We start from the raw sequence: 16,474 nt of genomic DNA on the forward strand, positions 1-16,474 counted from the left end.
TTCTCACTCTCTTTTTTTTTTTTTTTTTTTGAGACAGAGTCTTGCTGTCATTGCCCGGGCTGGAATGTAATGGCACGATCTTGGCTCACCACAACCTCCACCTTCCAGGTTCAAGCAATTCTCCTTCCTCCGCCTCCCGAGTAGCTGGGATTACAGGCGCCCGCCACCATGCCTGGCTGATTTTTTTTTTTTTTTTTTTAGTAGAGACGGGGTTTCGCCATGTTGGCCAAGCTGGCCTCGAACTTCTGACCTTGTGATCCACCCATCTCGGCCTCCCAAAGTGCTGGGATTACAGGCGTGAGCCACTGCGCCCAGCCTATTTTCTCACTCTCAATGCAGATATCCCATCCATAGCCAATTGCGCTGGATAGCTCGGTCAACTAATTTTCTGCAACTCCTTTTCTGTTGTGTAATTTTAGAGGGGGACTAAAACCAGAGGAGAATAGGGCAGTTTTCCTTTAGGGGTTGATTTGGGGGCATAAATAGACTGAAAGATAACACAGAGGCTGTCAATTCAGTCTTTCAGAGACTAGCTTTTTGTTTTCAGGAGCAAAAGCAGGGGGCTGTGGGGGGATAAATCATGATACAAATCGTGACCGAGGACTCATCAGGAATGGATCTAGCCCCGTTTGAGTTTTTTCCTTTTCTGAGTGATATTTAAGTGAGGGCCCCTGGATTACCAAACTGAGAAGGCAAAATGTTCTAATGGTGCTCTCAGGCCTCAGGTCTGGAGTTCAGTCTGATTTCTCCTTATTCAGTTCATCTCTCTTCCCAGCAGTACTGCTTTGTCCCTCATTTCTGTGATTCTTTCACTTCCATGATAGTTGAAGAATTAGGGACTATGTGACCCCTGGGTAAAAAATTCTCCAGCAAGTCCGGGCATGGTGGTTCATGTCTGTAATCCCAGCACTTTGGGAGGCCGAGGTGGGCGGATCATGAGGTCGGGAGTTGGAGACCAGCCTGACCAACATGGTGAAACCCTGTCTCTACCAAAAATACAAAAATTGGCCGGGCGTGGTGGCGTGCGCCTGTAATCCCAGCTACTCAGGAGGTTGAGGCAGGAGAATGGCGTGAACCTGGGAGACAGGTTGCAGTGAGCCACTGCACTCCAGCTTGGGCGACAGAGTGAGACTCCATCTCAAAAAAAAAAAAGATTCTCCAACAGACAGGCTTTCTGAGTTTTGAGAAAGAACCTGAGACTTTGCATTCCTAAAAAGCTTAGGGTTTGGTTATCTTTGTCCTGCCCATTTCACAGTCACCAAATTCAGCCATTGAAAGCTGGAGGTGGCCGGGCATGGAGGCTCATGCATGTAATCCCGGCACTTTGGGAGGCTGAGGTGGGTAGATCACCTGAGGTCAGGAGTTCGAGACCAGCCTTACCAACATGGCAAAACCTTGTCTACTAAAAATACAAAATTAGCCAGGTGTGGTAGTGGGTGCCTGTAATGCCAGCTATTTGAGAGACTGAGGCAGGAGAATTGCTTGAACCTGGGAGGTGGAGGTTGCAGTGAGCCGAGATTGCGCCATTGCCCTCCTGCCTGGGCAACAAGAATGAAACTCGGTCTTAAAATAAAAAAAAAGTAGGGAAAAAAAAAAGAAAGCTGGAGGGGGTGTGGTTGCTGACCTTTATTCCCCCTGCTGGCTGTTAGTTTTCTCAATCATATTTATTAATTTATGAAGGCCACACACACATTTATTGAAGTCATTACTGGGTGCCAGGTAGAGTAGAGGGGGTGATTTACAAAAGTATTACTCATTTCCCCTCTTTTTCCTGCTCCCTCCACACCATCTTATTATATTCAGAGAGAATCTCACTTAATTCTAAACTCGACTCTATGAACTCTTTGAAATCATAAAAAAATTGTTTATATATATATGTATATATATATTTTTTGAGACAGTCTCGCTCTGTCATCCAGGCTGGAGTGCAGTGGTGCGATGATCTTGGCTCACTGCAACCTCCATCTCCGGGGTTTAAGCAATTCTCATGCCTCAGCCTCCTGAATAGCTGGGATTACAGGCATGCATCACCATGCCCAGCTAATTTTTTGTATTTTTAGTAGAGACAGAGTTTCACCATGTTGCCCAGGCTGGTCTCGAACTCCTGAGCTCAAGCGATTTGCCCCCGCATTGGCCTCCCAAAGTGCTGGGATTACAGGTGGGAACCATCATGCCTAGCCATGAAATAAAAAAAAAATTGTGAATGTATTTTGCTGGGAATAAGGGCCATAGATTTAATTGGTTTATCAAAGGGGTCTGCTGTAACTCAAAAAAGGCATTAACCTTAACTGATCTAGATCAAGCCTCTCTCTCATTCTCTGATGAAGAAGCCGAATCTCAGAGAATGGGAAAACTTGAGTTAATGACTGATTCTGATTATAACACAAGTATTGTAGCCAGACGTGGTGGTGCATGCCTGTAGTCCTAGCTATTTGGAAGGCTGAGGCGGGACACCTTGAGCCCAGGAGTTCAGGTCCAGCTTGGGCAACATAGCAAGACCCTGTCCCTATGAGATGGATTGTAGGAGTTTAGAGACATTTTCTCCTGTAATATCAAAACTCTTGTTGACTGTGCTTTACATGTTTTGGGTCTGTGTCAGATAGGAAGATTGTAGGTGTCTCTTCCTCCAGTCAGTTCTTCCTGAGTCATGTGTTGAGTTTTTTCTTTATAACCAATATTTGGTATCATGTCAGCTGGGTAATATTCTGTGGTACCAGCGGCTCCCACTCTTTCCTGAGCTGTGCTTTTTGAATCTAATCTTGTTTGTATCCAGAAATAATTAGCAGGGTGTGGTGGCATGTACCTGAGTCCCAGCTACTTGGGAGGCTGAAGGGAGAGGATTGCTTAAGCCTGGGAGGTTGAGGCTGCAGTCACCTGTGATGGCACCACTGCAGTCCAGCCTGGGCAACAAGAAATGATAATAATATTAATAAATCTGATATAGGCTGCGTGTGGTGGCTGATGCCTGTAAGCACTATGGGAGGTCGAGGCGGGCGGATCACCTGAGGTCAGGAGTTCAAGACCAGCCTGGCCAACATGGCAAAACCCCATCTCTACTAAAAATACAAAAATAAGCTAGGTGTGGTGGCAAGCACCTGTAATCCCAGCTGCCTGAGAGGCTGAGGCAGGAGAATTTCTGGAACCTGGGAGGCAGAGGCTGCAGTGAGCCGAGATCACACCACTGCACTTCAGCCTGGGCAACAGAGCAACACTCTGTCTCAAAAAAGAAAAAAAACATCTGATACCTAAAAACTGCTCTTCCCTGTCAAAGACTTTAGCTAATTCTTCTTTTCTTTTCATCTGAAGTCCATAGGATTGTGGCTGGCAAATTGGAGCCCTTAACCCCAGAGGAGCTTTTAATTTTAAAAAAGTTGGCACAGGCCCGGTGCAGTGGCTCACGCCTGTAATCCCAGCACTTTGGGAGGCCGAGGCAGGTGGATCACGAGGTCAGAAGATCTAGACCATCCTGGCTAATATGGTGAAACCTCATTTCTACTAAACAAAAATACAAAAAAATTAGCTGGTCGTAGTGGTGGGTGCCTGTAGTCCCAGCTACTGGGGAGGCTGAGGCAGGAGAATGGCGTGAACCTGGGAGGTGGAGCTTGCAGTGAGCTGAGATCGTGCCACTGCACTCCAACCCGGGCGACAAGGCGAGACTCCGTCTCAAAAAAAAAAAAAAAGTTGGCACAGAGGCCAGGTGCAGTGGATCACACCTGTAATACTAGCATGTTGGGAGGCCGAGACAGGCAGATTACCTGAGTTCAGGAGTTCGAGACTAGCCTGGGCAAGATGGTGAAACCCCATCTCTACTAAAATACAAAAAATCAGCCTGGCCTGATGGCAGTCACCTGTATCCCAGCTACTGAGGAGGCTGAGGCACAAGAATTGCTAGAACCCGGGAGACGGAGGTTGCAGTGAGCCAAAATGGTGCCACTGCACCCCAGCCTGGACAACAAAGTGAAACTCTGACAAAAAAAGGAATGTTGGCACAGAGTCAGGAAGTATACCTACTTAGCCATGTGGGGCTGGGAGTGGTATCTAGGAATTTCTCCTTCTAGTTTTTACCATCTTAGTTTTACTTTGTAAACAGGATTGAGAGGAGAGAATCTTGTTACAGTTTTTAATTCATCAAGACCCATTGCCACATCAGGGTAACCCCTTTTGGTATGGCCTTAAGGATTTTTTTTTTTGAGATGGAGTCTTGCTGTGTCGCCCAGGCTGGAGTGGAGTGGTGCGATCTCAGCTCACTGCATCCTCTGCCTCCCGGGTATAAGCGATTCTCCTGCCTCAGCCTCCTGAGTACCTGGGATTACAGGCGTCTGTTACCACGCCTGGCTAAGTTTTGTAATTTTGGTGGAGATGGGGTTTCATCATGTTGGCCAGGCTGGAAGGATTTATTTTTAAAGTAGACAATGAAGAACTTTTTGGTGATCTCAGTCAGCATCTTTTTTTTTGAGGCATTCTCACTGTTTTGTGTAGCTGGAGTGCAGTAGCACAATTGTAGCTCTCTACAACCTTGAACTCCCAGGCTCAAGCCATCCTCCTGCCTCAGCTTCCTGAGTAGCTGAGACTACAGGTGCATGCCACCATGCCTGGCTTTTTTTTTTTTTTTTTTTTTTTTAAAGTTCTCACAGAGACAGGGTCTCACTATGTTGCCCAGGTTGGTCTTGAACTCCTGGCTTTAGTGATCCTCCTTTCTAAGCTTCCGAAAGTGCTAGGATTACAGACATGAGTCACTGCGCCTGGCCTCCAGATTCTTATTTGTGCTCTTTCAGCTCTGTAGCTAGCATCCTGTAATTCCCTCCATAAAGGCTTCTTGGTTTTTTCCCCTAAATGAATCAAATAATTCATCATAGTTCCCAGGTATCCTCTATCGTCCCCAAACACTATTCCCCTAGTCTTCTGGTGGCTTACTAAGATCTTACCCCAAAGGGTTCTCTTACTATATACATTGTGAACAGACTTAATTCAGTTATTTTTCAGGGCCCATCTCTACTAGTTTGTCCTACAAGACACACAAATAGCTTTTATCCAGAGCTGCCTTTGAAAAATATTTTTGCTAATGACTATAATCCTGTGGAAGCTGCAGGTCACCAAGAAGGCCCACAGGGGGCAGCACTGGGAATGACTCTTCCCCTCTAGTCCTCTATGTGCTAGGGGAGAGGGTTCTTGGAGATGTTGATACTTTTCACCAGGCTTTAGAAGCTCCTGACTGAGGCCCAGCACGGGGGCTCATGCCTGTAATCCCAGCAGTTTGGGAGGCCAAGGCAGGCAGATCATGAGGTCAGCAGTTCGAGACCAGCCTGGCCAATTTGGTGAAACACCGTCTCTACTAAAAATACAAAAATTTGCTGGGCGTGGTGGTGTGCACCTGTAGTCCCAGCTACTCGGGAGGCTGAGGCATGAGAATCGCTTGAACCTGGGAGGCGGAGGTTGTAGTGAGCCCAGTTTGCTCCACTGCACTCCAGCCTGGGCGACAGACTGAGACTCCGTCTCAAAAAAAAAAAAAAAGAAGCCCCTGAGATCAAAGATTCATTTGCAGCAGCCTAGTTGCTTGTTCTGTGGTGTTTCACCTGTCTTGAGGACAGCATTCTTGTTTTCTTGATAATAAAAACATAAATACATGAAAATCTGCCTAAGTCACCCAACCTCCCACAAAAACAATCTGCCTATACCTCATTTCCAAGCACGATTAGCATTTGAGGTGAAGTTCTGTTATACACTCAGGCTGTGGCTCTCTGAAAGTCAGTGCATCACAGAACTTTGTCTCGAAAGCTTTCTAGCAGCTACCCATTTTGGGAGTGGGAGGGAAGAATAGACCTTTTTAAATTCTTTCAATGTGGCCCTAAGCTGATAAGGTCTTTCTCAACAGTCAGCATTTAATGTGTTACAAGGTCAAGCCTAGTCCATTGTCCTGGAAGCCCATTTCTCAGTAGCTGGGAGTTATTTATAAACTTGCCCTTTGCAAAAACTTAAAATGAAATTACATTATCAGTAATGACTTCTGGGGCCTTTAAACTGGCTAGTTTTATGGCATAGCCCTCCCCACTCCTGAGAGGTAAAAGCCCCAGGCTGAAGTGGAACCAGCTGCAGTCAGGAGGTGGCAGGAGAAGTAAAGAAGCTGCTGGCTCCAGCTGTAGCAGAATGGAGAATTGAAGCGGCATTTAAGCTCCTGCCTAAATTCTCAGCTTTATTTAGTATGCTTCCTCCTTTGGAAATTTGAAATGACCAGCCTTTTCTGTAATGCCTTCTTTCCCTTTTGAGAGCTCCAGTAAGCTCTGTGTCAAATCTAGTCTTCATCCTTGCCCTCCTTAGCCTGTCTTTTATTCTTCCCAGGAAGATCCAATGTTTCTATTTTTGGGGTTTCTTTGATAATGTCTTCTAGGAAGCCAGTGAAAAGAACCAGGAGCAGAACCCAGGGATATGTTCTCTCTTTGCCGGTGTGGCTGTCGTAGGCACTCACACCCTGTTGGCCACAAAGGACATTGACTGACTTTCCCAGTTGGCTGGTGGCCATTAGGGCTTTTCGTTTCTTTGGGTTCTAGGGATGCCAAACTCTATGGCTGCAAGAACCAGTTTCCTATGCCAGGTTAATGCCCAGCTTAAACTAATGGGCAGCTCTCTAAAGTTGCTATGAATGTGGATGGAGGAACAGGGCCAAAGAATTCCAGGAAAAGGTTGTGGGAAAAAATGATTTTGTCTAAATTTCCTTCCTTTTGGATTTCTTTTGTTCCATTAAGAAAACTCATTCCCATTGTTGTCTCCCTTTTGGAATTGAGGACCCAAGTTGTTACAGAACTGAGCCTGCTTTAAGGGAAGATCTTTCTGTGAGGAATTAGGAGTTAGGAGGGCTGCTTCTACTTGTGACCTTTTAAAACTAGACTCTAGAGGACTTCCCTCCACTAGGCAACAAAGTTCTTTAATTTGAGAGAGGAGTTACTCATGCCTTGTTTATTCCAGAGTGTTTTGTATACAGGATGGGCATCTCTAAGGAGGGTTTATCAGAGGAGGAATAAAGTTGGTAGTAATATCACCCAAAGTGGCCACATCAGAAAATCCACTTATATGTGGAAGTCTAATTATAAGTAGTCCCCTAGATGCACACTGCATCAAGATATTTTAACTTTATTCTCAAACTTCCTTTATTCTCTCAACTGTTCACCAAATATTGAGAGTTTAGTATGTGTCAGGCATTGTTCTGGACAAATGCGATAAACCAGCAAACAAAACAAAAATTGCAGTCCTCAAGAATTCAAGTAGGGAAAACTTATGTTCCTCATCAGCTTGTTGTCAAAAGACTGGGTTCCTTTTACTCCCATTCTGAACTGCCTGCCCCCCTCTGCACCCACAAACAGGGTTGATTCTTTGCATGGAACCATAAACCTCCTGAAGCCTCATGAGACAATTTATGTTTGTAGAGGCTACAGTTTCTGGGTTCTTGGCAATGATTCTTTCCTCCCCACTCTTGGATCTCTGTCAAACACATACTTTTGTGTTTGGCTCCTGTGAGGACTGTGGGTTTCTTAAATAAGGCCAGGAAAGAGGTAGCAAAGCAACAGTCTTGTCTCATAGCACAAGGGATATCAATGGTAAGTAATGTTGATTAGAAGGTCAAAGAATGTAGGCTGGGCGCAGTGGCTCACACTTGTAATCCCAGCACTTTGGGAGGCCTAGGTGGGAGGATTGTTTGAGCCTAGGAGTTCGAGACCAGCCTGAGCAATATAGTGACACCTTTTCTCTTAAAAGAAAAAAGAAAAAAGAAAGTCAAGGAATGTGAGGCTGCAAATACCTCTCATGCACACATCACTGTCTCCCCCCACTTTTGGTTTTTCTCTTCAATCAGAGATGGGGTTTCACTCTGTCACCCAACCTGGAGTGCAGTGGCACAGTCATAGCTCGGTGTGGTCTTAAACTCCTGGGCTCAAGAGATCCTCTCAAAACAAACAAACAAACAAACGAAAAAGAGATCCTCTCACCTCAGCCTCCTGAGTAGCCAGGACTGTAGATGCACACCACCACACCTGGCTAATTTTTTTATTTTTGTAGAGATGGGGATCTCCGTATGTTTCCCAGGCTGGTCTTAAACTGGCCTTAAGCAATCCTGCCTCAGCCTCCTGCGATTTTTCTTCTCCTAGTTAGCTGGCTTCCTGGAAGTTGCAGGGGTAGAGGAGAGCACCAGACCACCACAGCTTTTGCAAGTGACATACTTACAGTTGAAGAACCATGAAGATTGAGGCTGTGATTCCTTATTTGATTCTTGGTAGTGGAAAAAAAAATTACCCCTCTTGCTCACTCACTCTAGGCCCCAGAGTGTTTCTCAGATCATTTTGTCACTGCTTCTTAACTCCCCCAAAATTCAGATTGGCTTTTGTCCTTGGAAGTTAATTGGTAGTGTTAGTTAAGGTATAGTAGAAGAATTGGAAGACATAGGAGAGTTTTTGGAAGATGGCTGTCTTACTAAGCTGCATTGAGAACTGGTGTGCCTGTGTGTGTGTGTGTGTGTGTGTGTGTGTGTGTGTGTGTAAACGCTCTTTTCCCTCTGCTCAGTGTGTGGGTGGTTTAGGGAAGACTTGCTTTATGTTTCTGCATTGCCACTGCATTCGGACTGCAGAAACTTCCAAGTATACTAGGACATTCAACCCTATTTTCAAATGGCCTTGTTCAGTGCCTTTTAATTAATCTGGTCACATTCTATAACCGCCTGTACATGGGAGAGCAGGAAGGGAGAGGGTAATTTGGAAAATAACTGTACCATAATATTTGGAAATAACAGCATGACTTCTCTTGATTAAGCCCCCTGTGCGTCAGAGAAACTGTTTCTCTGATGGTACTTTGGAATCCTTTGTTTAAATGCTTTCTCAGTTTACTTACCCTCGGTCTTTCTCAATGGGAAATATCAAAATCTGACCATGTTGAGGTAAGGGACTTACAGAGGTACCTCTGTATCCCCTTGCAGCCCCAATGGGACTAGGGGAAGGTATCTGGTTTACCAGTGGTGGTGGGAGCCTCAGGACTGAAGGTGTGTTCGTATCTCTTCAGGAACCTTCCCTGTATACTGTCAAAGCCATCCTGATTCTGGACAATGATGGAGATCGACTTTTTGCCAAGGTGAGATTCCCTTTTGAATTAGTTTAGGAACAACACAAAGGTTTATTCTGAGATTTGAATCTTGGGACTGATCCCCTATTAACTCATGTTGCTCAGTAGTATAATTTTGAGAACACTTCCATCTTTTTTTTTTTTTTTTGAGACAGAGTCTCGCTCTGTAGCCCAGGCTGGAGTGCAGTGGCGCGATCTTGACCTGGGCTCACTGCAAGCTCCGCCTCCCGGATTCACGCCATTCTCCTGCCTCAGCCTCCTGTGTAGCTGGGACTACAGGCGCCCACCACCGCGCCCGGCTAATTTTTTGTATTTTTAGTAGAGACGGGATTTCACCGTGGTCTCGATCTCCTGACCTCGTGATCTGCCCGCCTCGGCCTCCCCAAGTGCTGGGATTACAAGCGTGAGCCACCGCGCCCGGCCTTTTTTTTTTTTTTTTTTGAGATGGAGTTTCGCACTTGGCGCCCAGCCTGGAGTGCAGTGGCACAACCTTGGCTCACTGCAACCTCTGCCTCCTGGGTTCAAGCAATTCTCCTGCCTCAGCCTCCTGAGTAGCTGGGATTACAGGCACACACTACCACACCCGGCTAATTTTTTGTATCTTTAGTAGAGACAGGGTTTCGCCATGTTGGCCAGACTGGTCTTGAACTCCTGACCTCATGATCCGCCCGCCTCGGCCTCCCAAAGTGTTGGGATTACAGGTGTGAGCCACCATACTCAGCCTGAATTCTTCCATCTTATCTTGCCTACTCCAGATAAAACCTGTTTTCTTTTGTCCCTTTGTTGTACTGCTGCCCTGCTTACTGTCCTCAGACTTTGACCTCCTTTGTTGTCAGCATCAGATTAGGAAAAAGCTTTGATACCTTGGTTCCTAACAAAGCAGTATGTAGATGCTAAGAGGCAGTCTGCCCATGTCCATCATTCCTGTCCCCTTCTCTTCTACCATGTCACCCTGCCTGGGTTTTTCCAGAGAATTCTCTTGCAGTTCCAAGGTTCCATTCCTAGGTCTATAGTCACCATCAAGCTTGTTACCTCCTGACTTTCCCAGAGTGATGTTTTCAACTTTGGATCTGTTGGAAGAAAGAAGAAAGGACACCCCTCTCTCCCTCCATATTCTCCCCCTCCTGTAGAAATTTCTTCTGTCCCTGGTGTATTAACTCAGGGCGAGCATAGCATAAATCAATCAGCAGGTAGAGATTAGTTTAGAATTCACCAGCTGTTCCTCCCTGTAATTGGATGTAACTATGCAGGACACCTTTTGAAACAGTTATCCAGTTACTAAATGCCAGACCTGTCATAGGTCTTCAGCTGACTGCAACGGATTAGCCCCTAAAGAGCTAGCGATTTAGCAGCCTGCATCTCCGCCCCCTTGCCAGGGAGAGCCTGGGAATGGGCTCAGTGGTATGCTGGATGCTTCTTTCAGCTTGCAGAAAAGAAAGCTAAGATAGACTATAGGGCAGGGTTTGCCTTTCTTTGGAGGAGGTTTTTGTAGCCTTTCCCCATGCCTCAGCTTCATACAGTGAGTGAGGGTCTATGGAGGTGTTCTGTGCTTCTAGTGTTTTTTGTGTTCTCTGGCACTGTTTCCTGACATGGGGTAGCTCCTAGGAAACACTTGATGAGAATGGTTTAGGAGAGGTCTAGATTGCAGACAGGCACAGAGCCTCACCGTAGGGCTGGTAGGCTTCTGCCTTCAGACAGTCTTAGAAATGTGAGGTGGGGTTGCTTATGGCAGGATCTTTTATTTATTTTTCTTAGATTACTCACTGCCCATTCTCTGCCTCTACAGTCCTTCCTTTTCCATGTCAGTATTTCTCCCTTGCCCCATGCCTTGAAGGAGAGAAATCCAAGATCCCAGGGCAAAGCATAGTCACTAATCATTCTGGCTTCCAGCTGTAGTGACCCAACCCTGTCTCCTTCCCTCTGACCAGTACTATGACGACACCTACCCCAGTGTCAAGGAGCAAAAGGCCTTTGAGAAGAACATTTTCAACAAGACCCATCGGACTGACAGTAGGTCATTTTCCTTTCACTACTCCCCGTGTTGTGGGGAACCATGGTGGAAAGGGGGTGGTAGCAGGGCTGCGGAGAAAGGATAAAATGACTCTGCCTCCTTTTTTTTTTTTTCCTTCCTCCCCTTGTATAATAAACTCTTCAGAATGTAATGGGGAGGTGAGTGTACCTCACGCGGGAATACCATGCTGGAAGGTTGGCTGTTAGCTACCTGTCTAGTCCCTGGATTTATGAGCCTCACTTGACAAATTTAACTGCAGCTCTGCTTATTGTACCGCATCCATTAGGGCAGGTAAATGGAAGTCTGTAAAGGTGACCGCTCTGCATTTTCACCTCCGAAGGATCGACTAGTATCCTGTCTCATATGCAAGGAGGGAAATAGGTATAGTGGGCAGGAACAGAGGATGGTGGTTAGAGAAGATACATTTAGACTCCCCCAAGTTTATGCTTCTCTTCTGCCACCACCCAAGAAGTGCAGATCATCTTCTGGCTTTGGAGGTCATTACAGTTGGCCTCACCTTAGCCCAAAACAGCTGGATACTAGGAATTCACGGTAATAGCTTTTTTTTTTTCCTTTTTTTTTGAAATAGAGCCTTTCTCTGTCACCTAGGCTGGAGTGCAGTGGCACGATCTTGGCTCACTGCAGCCTCCGCCTCCCAGGTTCAAGTGGTTCTCCCATCTCAGCCTCCCGAGTAGCAGGGATTACAGGTGCACACCACCACGCCCGGCTAATTTTTGTATTTTTAGTAGAGATGGGGTTTCACCATGTTGACCAGGCTGGTCTTGAACTCCTGACCTTAGGTGATCCACGCGGCTCAGCTTCCCAAGGTACTGGGATTACAGGCGTGCAAGGTGCTGGGATTACAGGCGTGAGCCACTGCACCTGGCTGATAACTCCTTCTTTCCTACTTCCTCATCTCAGGCCACCCACTCTTTCTACTTTTTTTCCCCCACCAGGTGAAATTGCCCTCTTGGAAGGCCTGACAGTGGTATACAAAAGCAGTATAGATCTCTATTTCTATGTGATTGGCAGCTCCTATGAAAATGAGGTAAGAATCCCTACTACCCCTTTGCTATTTCTGATCCTACTTTCTAAACCACAGGCAGTACATAGCCACTGGTTTGGGGCCCTGATAGAGCCGTGTTCCTCTAGCTTCTGACCAAGTTAATGAAGTTGTCAGAGATCCCACCAGCCTCACAAACATGGCCCGGCAAATGAATCGCCTAGAAAGGAAGTTTTCCTAGATTGATCTTTTATATCCATTAGGAAACATCATATATGTTTTAATACCCTTCCCTGAGTAGTATTTTTTTTTTTTTTTTTTTTTTTTTTGAGACGGAGTCTTGCTCTGTCGCCCAGGCTGGAGTGCAGTGGCCGGATCTCAGCTCACTGCAAGCTCCGCCTCCCGGTTCTACGCCATTCTCCTGCCTCAGCCTCCTGAGTAGCTGGGACTACAGGCGCCCGCCACCTCACCTGGCTAGTTTTTTGTATTTTTTTAGTAGAGATGGGGTTTCACTGTGTTAGCCAGGCTGATCTCGATCTCCTGACCTCGTGATCCGCCCGTCTCGGCCTCCCAAAGTGCTGGGATTACAGGCTTGAGCCATCGCGCCCGGCCCGAGTAGTATTTTTTAAGATGGATTTCTGAGGTATGGTCAAGATTGCAGGGAGATACTTGCTCCTTCTATGAAGGGTCCATACCTGACTGAGTTTGAGCCAATTAGCTAACAACCTGGGTCGTGTTGAAACCATACATTCTGAATGGGTCACTTGAGAAGACCTTGGGTATAGTCCTAACCTGCTTCCTATATACAGAAAAAGCTATTTGCCTCAGGTAGCAAATTCTAGGAGAATAGATAAATAAAAATAAGCCCCCAGATAATTTGAGGCAAAAGTCAAAGTTTGAGAAAGTCAACTCTTACTGAGCTCTTATTATTGGTATAAGTGCTTTGTAAAGTACATTGTTATTTAAACCTTGCAGCACTTCCATGAGTTGTAGGCATTAGTGCCTTTGTTTTACAAATGAGGAAACCAAACCATGAAGAACCATAAGAAATTACTTGTGTGTGACCCTTGTGAAAACTACAAAAGTGGCAGTTTGATGTAGTTTAACCTAATAACTTTCTCAGGGTCACACATGTAGAAAATGGCTTAGCTTGGATTCAAACCCGTATCTGTCTGACTTAAAGTCCATGCTTTTTAAGAAATTTTGAGACATAGGCCGGGCGCAGTGGCTCATGCCTGTAATCCCAGCACTTTGGGAGGCCAAGGCGGGTGGATCACTTGGGGTCATGAGATCGAGACCATCCTGGCTAACACAGTGAAACTGCATGTCTACTAAAAATACAAAAAATTAGCTGGGTGTGGTGGCAGGCATCTGTAGTCCCAGCTACTCGGGAGGCTGAGGTAGGAGAATGGCGTGAACCCGGGAGGCGGAGGTTGCAGTAAGCTGAGATCGCGCCACTGCCCTCCAGCCTGGGCAACAGAGCGAAACTCCGTCTCAACAACAACAACAAAAATTAGTTGGGTGTGGTGGTGGACGCCTGTAATCCCAGCTACTTGGGAGGCTGAGGCAGGAGAATTGCTTGAACCTGGGAGGTGGAGGTTGCAGTGAGCTGAGATTGCGCCATTGCACTCCAGCCTGGGCGACAAGAGTGAGACTCTCAAAAAAAAAAAAAAAAAAAAAATTGAGACAGGGTTCTTGTTCTGTCTCCCAGGCTGGATTGCAGTGGTGCAGTCTTGGCTCACTGCAACCTCTGGCTCCCAGGCTCAAGTGATACTCCTGCCTTAGCCTCCCAAGTAGCTGGGACTGCAGGTGCCCACCACCATGCCGGCTAATTTTTTTTGTATTTTTTGTAGAGACGGGGTTTTGCCATGTTGCCCAGGCTGGTCTCAACTCCTGAGCTCAAGCAATCTGCCTGCCTCGGCCTCCGAAAGTGCTGGGATAGAGTCAGGGTCTAGACAGGGTCTAGATGTTACAGGTGTGAGCCACTGTGCCCAGCCAATTAAAGTCCATGCTTTTTACACTAACTCTACAGCCTTCCTGTCACCTCAGCTATTGCTTGGTTAATGATTTCTCTACCTAAGACATCAGGTAACACACATACAGTTGGTAAAGACATTGTAGAAGACTGTGACAAGAAAGTTCTGTTTATAAACTTTTGGCTAAAAGAGATGTTGAATTGTGGGATCATGTAGCAGAATTTATTTCTATGAGAAACCACAGGTCCTCTTCCTGTTGTGCTCTCACTTCCACCTTATGTTTTTGGTCCTTTGTGAAAGCCTGTGTCTTTTGATGTTTAATGAATTAGGAGGTTTTGTTTTTAGGTAGCAGCTTTCAGGGCCTTGAACCTTACCCTTCTGCCTCCTCTGTTTCCCAACAGCTGATGCTTATGGCAGTTCTGAACTGCCTCTTCGACTCATTGAGCCAGATGCTGAGGTGAGCAGGACATTCTTTTTTTTTCCCCCCAAGTTACGATGGAAACAGCAGGGCATTGTTGATTTCTGTTTGGGAGATAAAGTAACCATCTTCAGGCTCTGGGATTGTAGGAGATTGGCAAACGCTCCAGGGAGTTGATTTAGTTTAAGAAGTTGGGTTTTGCCAGGCGTGGTGACTCACGCCTGTAATCCCAGTACTTTGGGAGGCCAACGTGGGTGGATCACGAGGTCAGGTGAACCATCCTGGCTAACATGGGGAAACCCCGTCTCCACTAAAAATACAAAAAATTAGCTGGGCATGGTAGTGGGCGCCTGTAGTCCCAGCTACTCAGGAGGCTGAGGCAGGAGAATGGCGTGAACCTGGGAGGTGGAGCTTGCAGTGAGCCAAGATCACACCACTGCACTCCAAACTTGGCGACAGAGTGAGACTGTGTCTCAAGAAAAAAAAAAAAAAAGAAGGTCGGTTTTATTAATTCATAGTAATTCATGCTACTGGGGAGGACTGGATGGAGAGTATGTCCCTCCTATGGAATAATGATCTTACTAAGGAAGGGGACTGGGAGGGAGCCGAATCTTTACCTCTGTGTTTACTCTTGTAATCCCCTGTGGCCCTGTCAGATCTGAGCATCCTCAAGGTGCTTTCCTGGGCTTCATTCTTGACATTAGAAGTAGGGAAAGGGCAAGCATAAGGAAGTGTCCCAGATAGTATGTCATTCAGTACTTCGGGAATGGAAGCAACACTCCCAATTTTTTTTTTTTCATTCTTTTTTTTTTTTTTTGAGATGGAGTCTCACTCCGTCATACAGGCTAGAGTGCAGTAGCATGATCTCGGCTCACTGCAACCTCTGCCTCCCAGGTTCAAGCGATTCTCTTCCTCAGCCTCCTGAGTAGAGTACCTGGGATTACAGGCATGCGCCACCATGCCTGGCTAATTTTTGTATTTTTAGTAGAGATGGGGTTTTACCATGTTGGCCAGGCTGGTCTTGAACTCCTGACCTCAAATGATCCACCTACCTTGGCCTCCCAAAGTGCTGGGATTATAGGCATGAGCCACGTAGCCCAGTTTTTTTTTTTTTTTTTTTTTTTTTTTTTCCACTTCTAGTCCTTGTTTTTTGCCTTCTATAGAACAGGAAGCACCCAGGCAGGAGGATTGCATAAGTCGAGTTCAAGACAAGCCTGGGCAACATAGTGAGACCCTGTCTCTGCAAAAAATAAAAAAATTAGCCAGGTGTGGTGGTACATACCTGTAGTCTCAGCTACTCAGGATGCTGAGGTAGGAAGATTGCTTGAGCCCAGGAGGTTGAGGCTGCAGTGAGCTGTGATCATGCTGCTGCACTTCAGACTAGGCGACATAGCAAGACCCTGTCTCAAAAAACCAAAAAAAAAAAAAAAAAAAAAACCAGGAAGCTTCTGCCATTTACCCTCTCCTCCCTTTCCACTTCCCCACTAGCCCTCTGTTAACCGTGTAGATGGGTAATAGAAGAGAGGTAAGTTACTTTTTCTGAAAACATCCAGGGCTCTGAACTTCATTCCCCCAGCAGCTCTCAAGTGAACCCAGTACAGACAGCCATCCAGACCAGAACAGCAGGCACTCTCAGCCCTGCAAACTCAGCAGGGTGAATGGCTCAGATTTCCTCAGGAAGGGGATGATTTATTTCTTATCCAGGTGAATGAATAGACTTCATTTCGGGTAATCTAGTGAAAGCCTCAAACTGACGGATGTGACAGGCCACATGCACCAACCACCGGATCTGAGGCTAGTGTATGCAGACCCTGCCCCCTCTTTGGGCTTCTTTTCAGGGCCTGAGCAGAGCTGGTAAGGGATAGGGAGAAGAGGGAACAGAGAATGTCTCAGGAGGTTTGTTAGAGCTTGAGTGCAAATAAGGTTTGCATTCAACCCCTCGCACCTCCGGCCACCTCCAGATTGAG

The 16,474-nt window shown here is 46.3% G+C and overlaps 1 protein-coding gene across 2 annotated transcripts in view; it reads left to right on the forward strand.

The window, feature by feature from the left end:
• The window catches only part of COPZ1 (COPI coat complex subunit zeta 1), a 28,027-nt gene that overhangs the window by 7,133 nt on the left and 4,420 nt on the right, over positions 1 to 16,474 (forward strand). For both annotated transcript variants that reach the window (XM_045365402.3, XM_045365403.3), the window contains exons 2-5: positions 9,040 to 9,108; positions 11,028 to 11,109; positions 12,067 to 12,158; positions 14,491 to 14,546. In XM_045365402.3, coding sequence (XP_045221337.1) covers positions 9,040 to 9,108; positions 11,028 to 11,109; positions 12,067 to 12,158; positions 14,491 to 14,546 — 299 coding nt within the window. The remainder of the gene's footprint in view (positions 1 to 9,039; positions 9,109 to 11,027; positions 11,110 to 12,066; positions 12,159 to 14,490; positions 14,547 to 16,474) is intronic.

Source organism: Macaca fascicularis, chromosome 11 (genome assembly GCF_037993035.2).
Source record: "Macaca fascicularis isolate 582-1 chromosome 11, T2T-MFA8v1.1".
In the NCBI taxonomy this organism is placed as follows: Eukaryota; Metazoa; Chordata; class Mammalia; order Primates; family Cercopithecidae; genus Macaca; species Macaca fascicularis.